Genomic DNA, 15,219 nt, shown 5'->3' on the forward strand with positions numbered 1-15,219 from the left:
AAATTTATTCCAACAAAAGAAAGATATTTCTATTTCTATTATTTTCTTTTATTTTTATTTCTTTTCCTTCCCTTCCCCTCAATCCAAATATAGTGTTAAACTTTCTATATTAAATAATTTCCTTCATAATGCAGCTGATCATAAACATCTCATTGTATTTATATTTATCTTAACCAAACCACATTTGATTACACACTCTTAAAAATGACCAAAGTACATTAAGCAATTGCAATTTAACACTCGTTTGGCCAATGATAACATCTCGATATGCTCAAGAAAGTCCCATAATGGAATCAGTTTTAGACTCCCATATAGTCATTTTTTCTTGGATTGATTGCAACATGCTCAAGGCTAACAACTTCAAACTAATAAGATAATACTCTCTGTTTTATTTTTTTTGTCCATCTTTTTTTTTTTTTTTGAAATGTCTCAAAATTATATTCTATTTTTTTAATATTTAAAATTTTTACTTTTTTATATTTTTAAACTATTTTTTTAATTTTTTTATATTAAAAATTATAAAACTTTAATTTTATTTAAAAATTTTAAATTTTAATATTAAATGCATTAAAGTCAAATCATTTTTTAAATTCCGAGAAAATTATGAAATGAAGGGAGTATATTCTTTCTTTAGGAAGAACGAACAGAATAGATTAATTAACAACTTCAAGACAAAAAGGAAAATCAGCACACAACTTGAAAGGGAAAAAAGAATATGTCCGAAACTCATTTAAAAAAAAAAAAAAAAAAAACCTGTTTAAGCTAATTTTCATCTGGTGGCACCGGCAAACCATGAGCCTGTTCAAGTCATATCCCCGTTGTGCTGTGCTTAGTCCATACTTGCATGCACCAATGGTCCATAATGATCAGGTGCTATATATGCGCTTGACTGACAACTTAAGAAATGGAGATACCTTGCTAATTTTCCTTGTGAAAGATTTAAATATGGAACGCCAGTTGGACGAGGCTTCTAAATTTATAGTCATATCCCGCAGGACTCTCCCATGCTCAAGCAAAAACCTTGTGATAGCAAGGACACCTTTTTCGTATCTTTGACAACCCCATGCAGTGATTTTCACTACCTCTAAGTGATCCAGAAGCCCAAAACAATGAATGTGTGAATCCCATCCTTCATCATTATACATAGGGTTGCTCCGTTGTTTCCGCGCCTGAGATTCAATTGATAAAGAGTCAAAAGAAATTAAGATGCCAAAGCAATATTTTATAATATCAAATTAACTTTTGTTAACTAATATGCTTTAGACATTAAAGGATCAAATAAAATGTGAAAAAAGGGTGTAGAGATTTTATGTGCTGCTATGCAGATAAGTTACAAATAAAAACCTCAATTATAAGGGTCTTCAGCATTGGAGAGTTTATGAGTAAGCATGCTATTACTGCAATGCTATCCCTGCTGATCAGAACATATTGGAGCTCCAGTATCCTGAGATTTATAAACGAAAATCGAAGGTCCCCAGCGGAACCTATTGTTGAAAAAATCTGCAAATGGACAATGATTGAAAACAAATAAAAAAATTTATATTCATAGTAATTACTTGCCTCACAAGTCACACATAAGTACAAATTACACAAGAATAAATTAATCACCTGCTTTATTGTAATTTGTTCATATAATCAACTGGAAAATGTAAACCGAAAGCAATATTATGCCTGAAAATGCACGTCCTAAATCAAGTCTATGATGAGCAACAGAATAAAGAAGGAAAAACAAAAAGATTAACCTCAAGAGAATTAAATGAAATCTCCAAGTGATGACTTCGAGAGATAGCAGATACGAGGTTAAAAGTGCCTATTTTCTTTCTGGCAGAAAATGGAAAATAAGAAATGTAGGATCTGCGCAAATTTGGGAAGCTCATTATGGCACAATTCTCCGTAATCTCATTCCCTTTCCAATAGAAAGTTTGAAGTGATGATGCGGAGATCCTGGTCCAACTATTATTGTCAGTATTCTGGAGAGAATGTTTCACAGACAAGACTTTTAGTCTTGTCCCAAATACATTCAAGCCACTTATCATCACATGATGCAGTTCCAGTTCTTCCAGTTCAGGGCAGCTAACGTTTAAACTTATCAATATTCCAGTACAATTATCCAGACTTAACTTCCTGAGGACAGGGAATGAAGTGGCCGAGAATAAATCGGCAACAAACGAGCCGTTCAGAAAGTGAAGGCCAGTTAGAGATAAGGAATGGAGAGAACCAAGGGACTCTGCAACAGCATCATATGAAGTTTGAAACTCGAGTATCATGTCCGAATAGTTATACGAGTTCCACCGATATTTAGCTCTCAGTCTAAGATTCCTCAAGGAATCACACGTAAATGATGGGAACGGCAAAATTGACCGATCTGTCAAACAGATATCGAGTTCAAGTTTTTTAACTCCTTGCTTCTTGACACGATCAATGCAGTCAAGAAAACGCCGGAAACCTAAACTACCCGTCATCCGAAAAAGCTTTATACAAAAAACATTTCGGCGAAGATCCAGTATCTGGGTCTTGACTTGAGGATTGACATCGGAGAAGTCGAGGTAAGGAGACGAATACCAAAGAGATCTCCACCTTTTGGAAACTAAACTGATTCGAGCTACGGATTTGGTGCTTAGAGAGGATAGGATGCGGTGCAAAACTTCGTCAGGGAGATCGCTGATCCTATCCTCCTTTTGACGTCTTCGATGAAGCTTTCTTATTCGTCCGGCGCTCTTTCTCATGGCTGAGTGATGTTTTTGTTTTGTTATTTGTCTAGTAATGCTCGAATCAGCGGAGGTGTTGTGCCCTAGGTGGAAACCAGTCCTAGAGGGAGATATAGATTAGTTGATCTTAAGTTACGCAGTTCGGGGAATATAAATAGTAGGATTGCAACTTTTAAGGTTTCAACCCATAAACCAATCCAAGCCCATTTTAGCCCGTTTCTTATTCACAAGAAAAACTTAGCCCAAGTCCAATGTAACCCGTTTTCTATAGGTAAGGTAGGCCACTTTTTAATGCCGAAGGGGACATTATGATTCCAACTCAAGATGTTTACCCTTAAATGATGAACTTATTAACGTTAGAGTTATGGCAGAAGGTTAAATTTTTAGTTTTAATAATTAAAATTTAAATTTTGTTAATTTTAAATATAAAAAAATTTATTAATCATGAAATATATCTAAAGAATTTAGGGAATGGACTTAAATTATTTTGGTCTGGGGCTCTTGTCTGCCCACCTATATCATTTTCATAATTTCATTTGCCTAACTCCTTTTGAAATTCACACTGCTTTACATAATTATTAATTATTTGTACCTAATTGTTCTCAACTAGAAAATTAGCCCATACGTAATAAGAAATAATAACTTCAACTTGTTTGTTTGAATGTCCGTATCTCCTGGCCAAAAAAAATAAATAAATAAACCTTTTTGCATCTAAAGAATCGTGTAAGACTAGAACTTCTCGAAGAAAAATTAAAGAGTAGTAAAGCACTCAGTCGGATAACAAAAATTACCCAAATGTCAAAGAGAAATATAGAAGCTACCAATGGAATATACATCTGGAGCCTTCAAAAAAAAAAAAAAGAGAGAAATCAGCTCTGCTCCTTGGCACGGACTAACAAGCCTCGATCCTCTTGGCTATTCCACTGCAGTCATCTGGAGGTGTTAGGTAGATCAGCCAATTGGAAGGCTTGAGAAATCCGTGGACCATAAACTTCATGGATACAAAGATATTTGGTGCAACTATCTTAGCTCCATGAATGATCAATTTTTGTGTAATGTTGTTGACGCCCCCAGATATCTCAAGATCATGATCTGGAATTGAATTACTCAGTGATGCATTTGCAGGCAAAGAAGCAAAGTCCATGTAGGTGAACTTTCCATCTAGTACATGAAGCCTCGCTATTTTATCAAGCCAACTGAAACAGTTGCCACAAATGAAAACTCTCGTGGAGGAAAGACTGTAACATAACAAAAGTTCATTTGATCTTCAAGAATCCCAAAAAGTACAGAATTCAGGTTAATTGCAAACGAAACGAAATCCTTCGAGCTTAGCAAATGGATAATGTGTCCATTCAACCTCGTTCTTGGGGTCAATAACCTCTGAAACCAAGCTAAGATTAAAATAACATATCGGTGCTTGAATATGATCCCAACCATGCACCATCAACATATGGAAGATACATCTTCAAGAAAGATATCCGGATGAGAAACCAACACATGATTGATCTCTAACACTCTTTCTTTCGCATCAACCTTTGTTATAGGCACATTCTTTCCATGAATCAACTACCTTGGTGCTTCTTCAAGAGATCATTCATGGAAAGCCGAAGTGGAAAGGCACGGTATTGAAAAATATGCTTCAAGAGCGAAGAAGTGTGAGAAACGTTTGCAATGGAAGTGTCTGGGATTGAAAAGATTGTTGAGTGTGGAGAGGTAATGAAGAGTTTATAGGGGTGATTTGAAGAAGGGCGGCTATGATGTTAAAACATAATCTTCTTAAATCGCCAGAAGCATCCAAAACGAGTGGAACTGTAGTCGATTTGGTCGGCAGTGGTTCATCTTTGGGTAGTGAACGTAGCGCTGTGGAGATTGCTACGAAGGCCAACAAAACCGAGACGGTGAAGTTGACCGGCGCACGCCACCAATTTGAAGAAAACGCCATCTTTCTGCTGTGAAAGTTGGTTGCCTAGAGGGACACAAAGAATTGCTGAAGACAGAAATAAATCGCACTGTCTGACATAACCACACCATAAATTTTTGTTGGGCGGGCTCGAATTTCACTCCGGACAAACCAAAAGGCCCAGATTCAAGCTTCACTGCTTGGGCCTTGAGCAATTTAGGACCTAAGTTGCCTCCAAAATTTTCATATTATCCTTCTTCTTTTTTTAAGAGAAATTCAAGAATAAATAGCTCTTTAGTCTCTCATGTAAGAGATTTGTAGTAGGTTGTGCATTCGAAATAATTTTAATAAATAATTATTGATAAAATTTAAATTTAAAATTTTTTCATCGAAAAAGACGAACTTTGAACTAATTACTTGTTTGTATTATCTTGTTGGTATTATCCTTAGCTTAACAACTAGCTCTTATTAAATTTCAGATACTGTCAGGCTGCATTTGGATGCTAATGTAGGTGAAGGAGCGTGTCGGATGAAAACTTGTGTCAAGAGAAATGAGATCCAAATGTTAGATGTCGTTGTGATTTATCCTAGGATTTTTCTCCAATAAGCAATTGGGTTTTTTTTTTAATTTTTAATTTTTATTTTTGCCCTCCAAGTTAAGTTGTAGAAACATTTTTTCATTATGAAATTTTAATTTTTTATTTAAAAATAAATAAATTATAAATAAATTATATTATTATATGATAAATTAATAAATAAATCATTTTAATTGTTTATTAACATAATTATTATTTAACATAAAAAAATTTATTAATTATTAATAATTTATTAATTTTATAAATATTAAATAATTTAAATTTTTTGTTATATATAATTTTTAATCTAATATATTTAATTATCATTTTTTATTCTAGTTATAATTTATATCATTATCACTATTAATTTTACATCCAAATCATATTTTATTATTATTTTAATTTTAATATTATAATTATCATTCTCACCTTCATCATTATTTTCAATTATACTAAAAATAATTTCACCACTCATCTAAATAAATTCTTTAAATGTTAAATTAACTCGTACCCAACTAGTTTTGCCCACTACATTTCGATATGAGTGCATTTTTTATTTGAAAGTCAGAATTGAGCAAGCGGCGTCGGGTCAAGGTTGATAATAAAAAATCAAAGTCAAATTCAAGTAGAATATAGAGTGTCTAGCATATAGTTTTGCCTTGAGGAATTTATAGTAACAACATATTATTTTTTATTTAATTTTATATTTATAATATATATTATATTAAATTTATTATTTAATATTAATTAGAAAGATTAACTTTATAATATACATATATTTAAAAATGATTAAAGAGTAATTTACATTAAAAACTAAAAGACTGCCTGATAATTACACTAAAATAATATAATAAAATCCTTTTTCCAGGTCAAGACAAATCTGATGCGGGTTTTGCATAGTTTTGTCGGGTTTGGCTCAGGTATTAAAAGTATTGAACCGGTTACTAGAGGTGAGGCAGGCCCGTTCGGGTTACTGAATGATAAAGTTGGGTCAGGTAAGGTGGCGGGCAAAAGCACATGGTGTATTCCGGGGATAGAGCACTGTTTCTCTAAACAATAAAAGCGAAATGTCAAAGATTTCACAATTTTCCTTTATAAAATTGTTTACTTTGAGAATGTTTACTCATCAATTGACCAGGCGACCAGTTTGCTGTTTGACAATGAACTTAACTTCGACATCTGTTGCCAACCTGTGGTGGAAGATCTGAATTTCGGTCAGCGTGGAATATCTACCACCAAAATCCAATTTTTGTTAATAGAGAGGACGAAGAACAATAAATGAAAAGTTAAGATATGATAGTGACATCTTGAAGAATTTGATTAATCAGCACATGATCCAGTAAACCTTCAAAGGAAGACTCGGTGGTCCTGCAAGGCTGCAGCCAAATGGTTTAGGCTTCGCTGTTCCGAAAATCCCGAAGCTTCCCTATTTTTTTAGCAACGCCATAGAAACAACTAGAGACAACTTATAAGCTATTATTATCGCACCTCGTTGTGGCGTGGCATGATACGGTAGGGCAAAATTGCGTGTTCTGTATCACCATGGAATACTTTTGAAAGGCACATAAGAGTTATGAGATTCCTGCCACAAAAAACTTAGATCGGACCATGGAGCATCAAATGTATTTACTATACCATGTCAAAGATTCTCCATTTCTCATGAAACGATGAATGATTTGCATTTTTTTTGTTACTTTTTTAAAGTTTGGGATCAACTAAGGATGATAATGAGATTGATTTTTTTTTTATTTTGAATTTAAATTTTATAATATTTAAATTTGATTAGATTATTTTTATATTTTATATTTAATTTTATATTATTTAAAATTAATAAAATATTATTTTTAAAATATAAAATATTAATTTTTAATGAAATATAAAAATTAAATAAATATATAAATATATATAATTAAATAAATAATTTAAAATTAATTTTTTTAATATATATTTAATTGAATTAAAATGAATTTATTTAATATTTTATTTTATTTTTATTTTTTTATTAGTCAATTTGATTTATTTAAAATTTAATTTTTTTAAAAAATTATTGATCTTATACAATCGAATCGAATTAAAATCGTAAGATACGGATTGGACTGTCAGACCAACTCCAAAAATACAACTCTCGAAATCAAGTCCTTCCTGGATTATGCATAATTTTACAATCAGGCTACAAAACGTGATCCCAGGAAAATTAAAACTGAAAAAAAAAAACAAAAACAAAAAAACAAAAGAAAAAAAAAGGTCACACAGTTCTTATATTAGTTCTCGCAGAGATAGAGAAGTAAGGAAAAGCAAGAATTTCACAATACAAAGATGCAATTTCAATCTGATATTCACATAATATAATAAAGAAAATAATAACAATGCCTCTTCCAGTGAAATGCTTTTGTATGAAGATCACTCCTTTACTCCTACCTAAATCTTTATAAAACAAAGGAGGAAAAAAAATGTGAACACCAAAAAGTGAAAAACAGAGAAACCCCCAGGTCCAAAAATACCCAAAACTTAGTGTTTAACACCATCCCTTTTTCTTGTAACTCGAATGTAGGCAAAAACAGCTGCGAAAATAACGGTGACAAGTCCACCAATGATGACACCACCACCAGCCACAGACATATCTGATGAATGATGCTTTCCCAGCCGTCTGATCTGTGGTGCTTCGGCCTCTCTGATCTGTTGAGATGACTTGGAAGAACTTGCGGTTGGCTCATCTGCTTCTCTAGGCACCACCCAACCTGGCTCATCCTCATTATGAACCTTAATCTCAGATGGTTTCACCTCAGATTTATGAGCCATTGCATGGACCAGCAAAACCTCGACAAAAAACAAGGAAATCAAAACAAGCTTACCCACACCCATCTTTTAGGAAATAAAGAAAAGTTAATGTGAGCTGTTCACTAGTGTTTTGGACAGTTTTTGATAGCCCGAACTGTTTTCTGCAAACAAAGCAAGGGATTTAGCTATGTTATGTTTTGAAGGTTGCTGAGACTATATATAAAGAGGGAATGGATGGTTCAGAAATTGTTGAGGTTTTGATTTAGAAATAGTAACAAAGAAAGTTCCATTTCCAGATTTTTGGGTGTGGGTCCAGCTGCTGTAATAAAGTTGGGATTTAATGGATGGGAGGTGGGGTTTAGTTTTTGGGAGGAGAGAATAAAATGTTTGGTCTGGCTGTTTGGTTGGGTTACTACTTCATTTCACTTCAATCTAGGCAAGCGAAAGCGTGTGATAAAGACACTTGTCAGCAATGTGTTAAGATTTTAGATTTCTACAAGGAACTCCAACTGGATTCTCTAAACTTGTTTGCTGTGAAGATGAGAGATATTCGCCTTTTTCTTTTTTCTTTTTTTCTCACTACAACTGGATTTCCTCTGGACCTCAAGAGTCAAGACCACCCGTAATAAATTCATCTCCAGCATTGTATTCCCACCGAAGTATTTGACTTGATTATGTGTATTCTTTTTTTAATGGGGTTCTTATGGTATTCGTTTATCTTTAGATTTGTCATTGTTATCATCGAACTGTTAGGTTTGAGGTTGTTGTCTCTGCGTCCCAGCAGGGATTCATCAGAGAGCGATGGCCATGCAGGACCGGTGAGTGTCATTTCGTGGCCCAGATTAAGCATATTTCGCCAACCTTCTCTCTTGGCCTTTAATTTTTTATCAAGCGGGCGTAGGTTTGTTTAAGTTTATAATGCATAAATTTTAAAACGATCTTGACTCTGTTCCCAAAAAAATTAATAATATATTTTTTGATCTTCAATTTTATTTTTTATTAAAAAGTCAAACTAAAAACTCATGAAAAGGTATCCATCAATTGTTAAATCAAATTATTTAAAAAAAAAAATTTTTTTTCCTTTTGTTTTAATATCCACCGACTGTAAAAAGGGGATCCATTACTGCGTACGCATGGTTGGTAATGTAGTTGGGAAAGTAACAAATATTAAACCCATAAAATTAATTCAGTATAAAAAGTAAATTAAAAACTACATTGAACACAAATATAGTTCTTAAAGAAGGACCTTTAAAGTATTCGTTGGTATTTATTAGAAGACATACGGTTAAACGGTTAAATAGAAGAGGAAATGTCTTGGTGTAATTCAAATCTTCAAAAATTTTCAATAATACGCTCATAACTCATTAAAAAAAAGCAGGACAGTGTACAAACAAGGAGAGAGTAGGATAGATGGGATGGCTATGAATATGGCTGTTGTCGTCATTGTTATTGTATAGTACAATACAACTAAAAAATGCACAAAAGAAAATTGCTAGTCAATGCTACCACAAAACGACCAAATCCAAATCTACGACTGAATCAAAATATTCAAAGATATATAAAAAAAAAAAAAAAAAACAAATCCATTGACCAAAGTAATTACATTTACTCCAAAACAGCTCCTCCTCCCTTTGTCTTTTAAATGCTGCTACTACTACTATTACTATACTGCCACCAATTTGACTGGGCAAGACGCGGCATTTTATTTATTTATTTATTTTTACATTTCGAATTTAAGTTTACATTGAAACATGTAAGCTAAAAAATAAGTATAAATCCATTTTCTCACGTTGGGGTTTTTTATTAAAATATTTCTATTTTTTAAAATATTTATTTTTTCTTATATCTTAATATGTATTAGTTTAAAATATTTATATCTCATTAATAACGAAATCAATAAAATTTAAAAAATAAATATGTTGAAAATAATTATTTATGATCCTCTAATTTAAACTTTAAAATGTAGTTATAAATGTAATTGACACATATTTTTATTTTATAAAAAATTTAATTTTATTATAAAATATAACAAATATTGGTATTCATAGTAGTAAAAGATATATTCATGTTCATGTTATCGAGCAAATTTTGACTCAGTTGTTCATAATAAATATCATGTATAATTTATATTATATTTTATTTACATTTATTTAAATGCTTATATATGTTATCCTTAAATTGATCATGAAAAAAATTTTAAATACATATTTCAAATTAAATTTGTTTAACATTTTTGTGTATTTCTCAAATCAAATATTTACTTTAAATATTATTTATTTAAACCTAAATGCAAGTGAAGCCCAATTTCTATTTTAAAGAAAAATTATTTTTCTTGGATTCTATATAATTGTGATATTATTGATTTTGAAAATTGAGTATATTTCTATGTGTTTAACCTTAAAATGCAAATCCAAATTTATATTTAAAGAAATATAATTTTTTTTAGACTTAATACAATTTTAGCATTATTGATTTCTAAAAGAAGATTTTCAATAGCTTTACTTGACTAGAGCCTTTGTTCTTGAAAATAAAATTGTTCATGAGCTCTAACATTTTCTTCAGGAAATCAATTTTAGAAAAATTGAAAGTGAAGAAATATTTTTATCATTAAACTAAAAAGCAAGTCCAAATAATTTTAAAAAATATATATTTCTTTTGGAAATATATAATATTCTTGATTAATGTTTAATTTAAAATGAAAAAAATTTTTAAGCAGCCAGATATATGCCTTAATTTTTACCTCAAACATTTGTTTTGAATCAAGCCCCAAGTGACTAGTTTTAAACTTGAAAAATAATTTGTTCAAATTAAATTTTAATCTGGATATTATTATTCTTAAATTAATTTAAATTATCCTTTTTGCTTTTTTTAAGAGTTTCATTTTTTTTCCAAACCGGGTCTCATTGGTTAAGAACATCCAAAAAAATCTAGCCAGTAGTATAATTTTTGCTTTGGATTAACTATTTTTTTATTATAAATTCATAAATTAATACTAGTATATAACATCCCAAAAAAGATTCAACTGAATTTTAATAACTTTGCCAAAAAAAGGTTTGGAGTTTTTAGCAAATGATCGATTTGCAATGTAAAAGACGATTACTTCATCATTGTGTCTAGAATATATATGATAATTTAAACCTAAAAAATTAGTAAAACTTTTAGAGATATCAACGATAAATGAGATAAAATCTAAATTTGTCACTGTAATTAAATGATGTGTCAAATTTATCATTATTATTATTATAATGAGTGATCCATTTATACCAAAATAAGTGATATATCATTTTTTTTACCCTTAAATTATTGTTATTATTATTATTATTATCATCATCATCATCATCATCATCATTATCATCATCTTCATCATCATCTTTGAATGATTGTAATTGTTTTCCTATTTTTTCTAATTTAAGAAAATTTTTTGAATCAAATTTAAAAAAAAAAAATTTACTCATTCAAAGATGAGAAAAAAATTAATCTATCATCCACAATATAATGATAAATTTAAATTTTATAAATTGAATTTTTAGAATTTTCTTTTCTTTCTTTCTTTAGCTGATGTAGTTCCAGGTTATATTTATATTAAAAAATAGTGTGATTTTGAATTTCAATTCTATTGTAGTGCATATAATGCTAAATCTTGATTTTGAGTTTACATCTAAAAAGGCTTTAGATTAATTTATTTGTTTGTTCTGCACTCCAGTATGGTGCTCCACATACTTAAGGATGGCAATGGTGCTGGGAACAAGGACCATCCTCAACCATATCTCACGAGCAACAGAACATGAATTTTTGTTACCAGTTAGATCCAAGAGGCCCATTAGAAGTCAGAAGGTTGAGGGTCCGAATCTGTTGGCCCCTTCTCCATAGTGTCTTTATGCTGGTGGGTGATTGCATAAGGATATCGTTTTGGGGGTACATAAACTGAATTTCTGACTGCAATTGTGCTGAAGCATTCACTGGTTTGTGGCGTCTCATACCATGTTGCAAGCGTCCATTTGTTGTTCTTCTGCAAATTGTCATGTCCTTGCTAGGATTCCCGAAAACTAGCTTTTTCCTGATAATAATATATATTGAGGAGCAAACCATGGCCCTCATCTTTGCTGGGTTCGTTTTTGATTTGATAATTTTGTCTGCATTTCTAAATAATTGGCCTTGGGTTTATCTAAAAACCATCCCAAAAAATATAATTACTGCATTATAGCCTTCATAAGCAAAGATGTTTTGTGATCTTGCAATAGTAGAAGCCTCTAGGAACATACTCAACCCCCCCCCCCCCCCCCCTCCAAGAAGACAGAAGCAGCATCTGTCAAGTGTATAAAATGTGGATAAATAACCAAAAAAAGAGAATAAAATCACTAGTTGTTTTACTCTAAATCCCCAATGAACAAACCAAAACGTGAAGAAGCCATGGGCTTCCGGGGCTTGTTTCGGAGTTCATATAAAATGGTCCAGAAAATCTTAGCAGTTCTCAAATATGCACCATCTTAGTTCAGGACTTGACTTGAAGGAAAATACTCAACTTTCAGCCACGTACTTCTTGAGATTAAGAATAATGCCCTATAAACTTTTATCATGTTGAAATTAGAAAAGGGTAAGGAAAAGGCCAAAAATGAAGTAAAAAACAGGATAAAGCTCCAATTATTTATTGCTGATAATGATGCTGCGAGCAAGCCTTAGCCAAAAATTTGCAATCAACATAGAAACGAAGACAAAGAATCAATGGCTGCTGCCGGTTAGTTCTAAGAGCACAATCAAAGGGAACCCCTTCTGTCTTGCTGCTGATGGTACATTATCAACAAACATGTTGACTACTGCATTATTTTAAGGCAAATAATTTGAACAATTTGTGTGGCATATACGGGGTGAGGCTATGATATTTGGGAGTGCCTAAATTCATCTTGACCACATTGCACTAATTATTTTCATATTCAATAAAATTTATGAAACTCACCTCTATCAATTTATCAAAATAACTTCCTATTAATAGGATTGTTTTCTTAAATTTAGAGATCAAAGCAAATGAAGATTTACACCCAAATAACAGATAAGTCTAAATTATTTACATTAATTTTACCAATCTAACTTTTCACTTATTAACATTTTTCTTTAAATTCAAAATATATATATATATATTATCAACAAAGATTATTTTTTATGTATAGAATTACTGATATGATCAAATAATAATTATATTATATTATATTTGATTTATATGTAAAGAAAGAAATAGGGATTGCAAGAAAGATTAATATTCTCTTGTCATAGGATTATTCAATCCTCCTCAAGTGGAGAGGATTATTTTTAATTCATGAGTTTAAATTTACATGTCCAATTATATTTTTAAAAATTATATCAATAATTTAACTTATATAAATTTAAAAAAAAAAATAATTTTGATAAATAAATAAATTATCTTATCCTAATCTTTATATACATCAAACATAAAATAAAATGATATTATTTAATCTAATTTTATTTATAATATTATTTTATCTTATCTTATCGTATCTTTTATATCAAATATGAGCTTATGTTTTATGTATTTTATTTATTAAGAATAAATTACTTACACAACAATCACAATAATAATATTAATAATAATAATTCATGGAATCATGGTTACTGGTTAGAAACCAATAAAACGATACTTTTTCACCTGATGCTCAATTAATTAGTTTTGCAGTCGGTTTCATATGATATTTGATAATCGGATCGGATGCTTTTTACACTTGATATTAGCCCTTTTTTTTCAGATAAAAGGCAACAGTATTGGGACGTTGAAATCTTATCAAAAGTCGAAACAATAGATAATTAATGGGTCAAAAACCCAAACAAAATAAGGCCAATGTTTTTCTGGAGTTTGGGTTCTGAACTCTAGAACGAACTCGAATGGACTATAGCCCTTGATACCTAAAAACGCCCAACACCTGAGTCAAAACTGCCTGGCCACTATGATGTTATGGAGAAGAAGTTTCACTTATCAAATCAAATCCCCGACCAGGGGTAACCCCCTCTCCAAAACAATTTTTTTAGTATAATTTTTTCTAGCATAATTTTTTTAGTATAAAATTGAAGCTTTTGTTTTTTTTTTTTTTCTTAATATCCATAAAGTTGCGTTCAGCAACCATGCTTTGTTCTTGGCATTGAGAAGTTTTTTCTTTTTTTTTTTTGGAAAGTTCTTGGCATTGAGAAGTTAAATGGAACCATCGTGCTCTCTTTACAACAGAATATGCTGGTGACTGGTGAGACTAGAATAGATGTAAGAAAAGATTTTAACCTTTTTTTTATATAATGGAAAATTGTTAATGGGCAGTTGATTACTGCTTCATTTAGATGGACATCGAAGGAATTTTCACCATACCCAAACTGTCTTTTTTCCGTTGAATCCATTCGTGAAATGAGAATGGAACACGATTAGGTACCGTTCTATGTCACATAAATATAGGCGATGATGGGAGTTTGGAGATAATTTTTTGCACGATGAGATCAGCGTAATTTGATTCACCACAAATATTCCAATCTATCTCATTCTTTCGTTTTTCAATGTCTGATGTAGCTTTGCAGTTGAGTTCCTTTAGCACGCATCCTAGTAGCTGCTGCTGGTTTACCTGATCATCCAGGATAACCGAGTTTTTATTGGTTGGTTTGACCCCTAATGACTGTAATTTGATTGTTAATAGGAAAACTGTTTTTTTTTAGCGAATTCTACTTCTTAACTCTACAAGCAGATGTGTCGCAAACTAGGTTTCAGGTTTTGATTGGCATTTCCGATTTTAGTTAGCAATAGTCGTATACTCAGAAACGCTCAATAGTATTAAACTTGGTATTAAAATTGGCTAGATGGTAATGGATTAATTTGATGATAGGCTTGTAGATAAACCATCTGCCTTGATACAGGGCAGTTTGGAAATTGGAATTCCTTTTCAGGGGAGTTTCTCCTAAATCCTGATGAGTTCATTGGCTATGCCAGAAGCCTGGAAAGTCATTATCTGTACTGACTGTTCTACGTACATCTAATAAATGTAACCTGAATAATTGGTTTCTTTTAAATTTGTGAGGTCAATTGTTAATTTCAATATATATGCAATTACATTTTAAAGTCCCCAAATGCATTTTAATTATTTATATTTGCCCAAGGTGTTTATGCAGTTCAATATTCAATTTCGCTTGGATTAATGGCAATATGATACTCTCATCCACACCAACACCACACCCTTTGTTATGGAATATTGCTACTGTTACCTGATACCCATCT

The 15,219-nt window shown here is 31.3% G+C and overlaps 1 protein-coding gene and 1 pseudogene across 1 annotated transcript; both read right to left on the minus strand.

The window, feature by feature from the left end:
- Positions 1-762: 762 nt before the first annotated feature.
- LOC111281611 (putative F-box/FBD/LRR-repeat protein At4g03220) lies at positions 763-2,830 on the minus strand. The gene is made up of 4 exons (XM_022869307.2): positions 1,743-2,830; positions 1,345-1,500; positions 915-1,169; positions 763-798 (listed from the first exon to the last, which is right to left on the minus strand). Exons 1-4 carry the CDS (start codon positions 2,724-2,726, stop codon positions 763-765), a joined length of 1,431 nt encoding a protein of 476 aa, XP_022725042.2. The 5' UTR covers positions 2,727-2,830.
- Positions 2,831-3,286: 456 nt separating this feature from the next.
- Positions 3,287-4,671, minus strand: LOC111283099 (fasciclin-like arabinogalactan protein 21; annotated as a pseudogene).
- Between the last annotated feature and the right edge of the window lie 10,548 nt (positions 4,672-15,219).

Source organism: Durio zibethinus, chromosome 5, assembly GCF_047325235.1.
Source record: "Durio zibethinus cultivar Kanyao isolate XHJ-2024 chromosome 5, ASM4732523v1, whole genome shotgun sequence".
In the NCBI taxonomy this organism is placed as follows: Eukaryota; Viridiplantae; Streptophyta; class Magnoliopsida; order Malvales; family Malvaceae; genus Durio; species Durio zibethinus.

Excerpts from the sequence above, each read along its gene's own strand:
- LOC111281611 (XM_022869307.2), bottom strand. The coding sequence starts at position 2,726 with ATGAGAAAGAGCGCCGGACGAATAAGAAAGCTTCATCGAAGACGTCAA. Across the intron at positions 1,170-1,344 it reads TGAAGACCCTTATAATTGAG|GCGCGGAAACAACGGAGCAA; the intron begins GTTTTTATTTGT and ends ATTGAATCTCAG. Across the intron at positions 799-914 it reads TCACAAGGAAAATTAGCAAG|GCTCATGGTTTGCCGGTGCC; the intron begins GTATCTCCATTT and ends TGACTTGAACAG.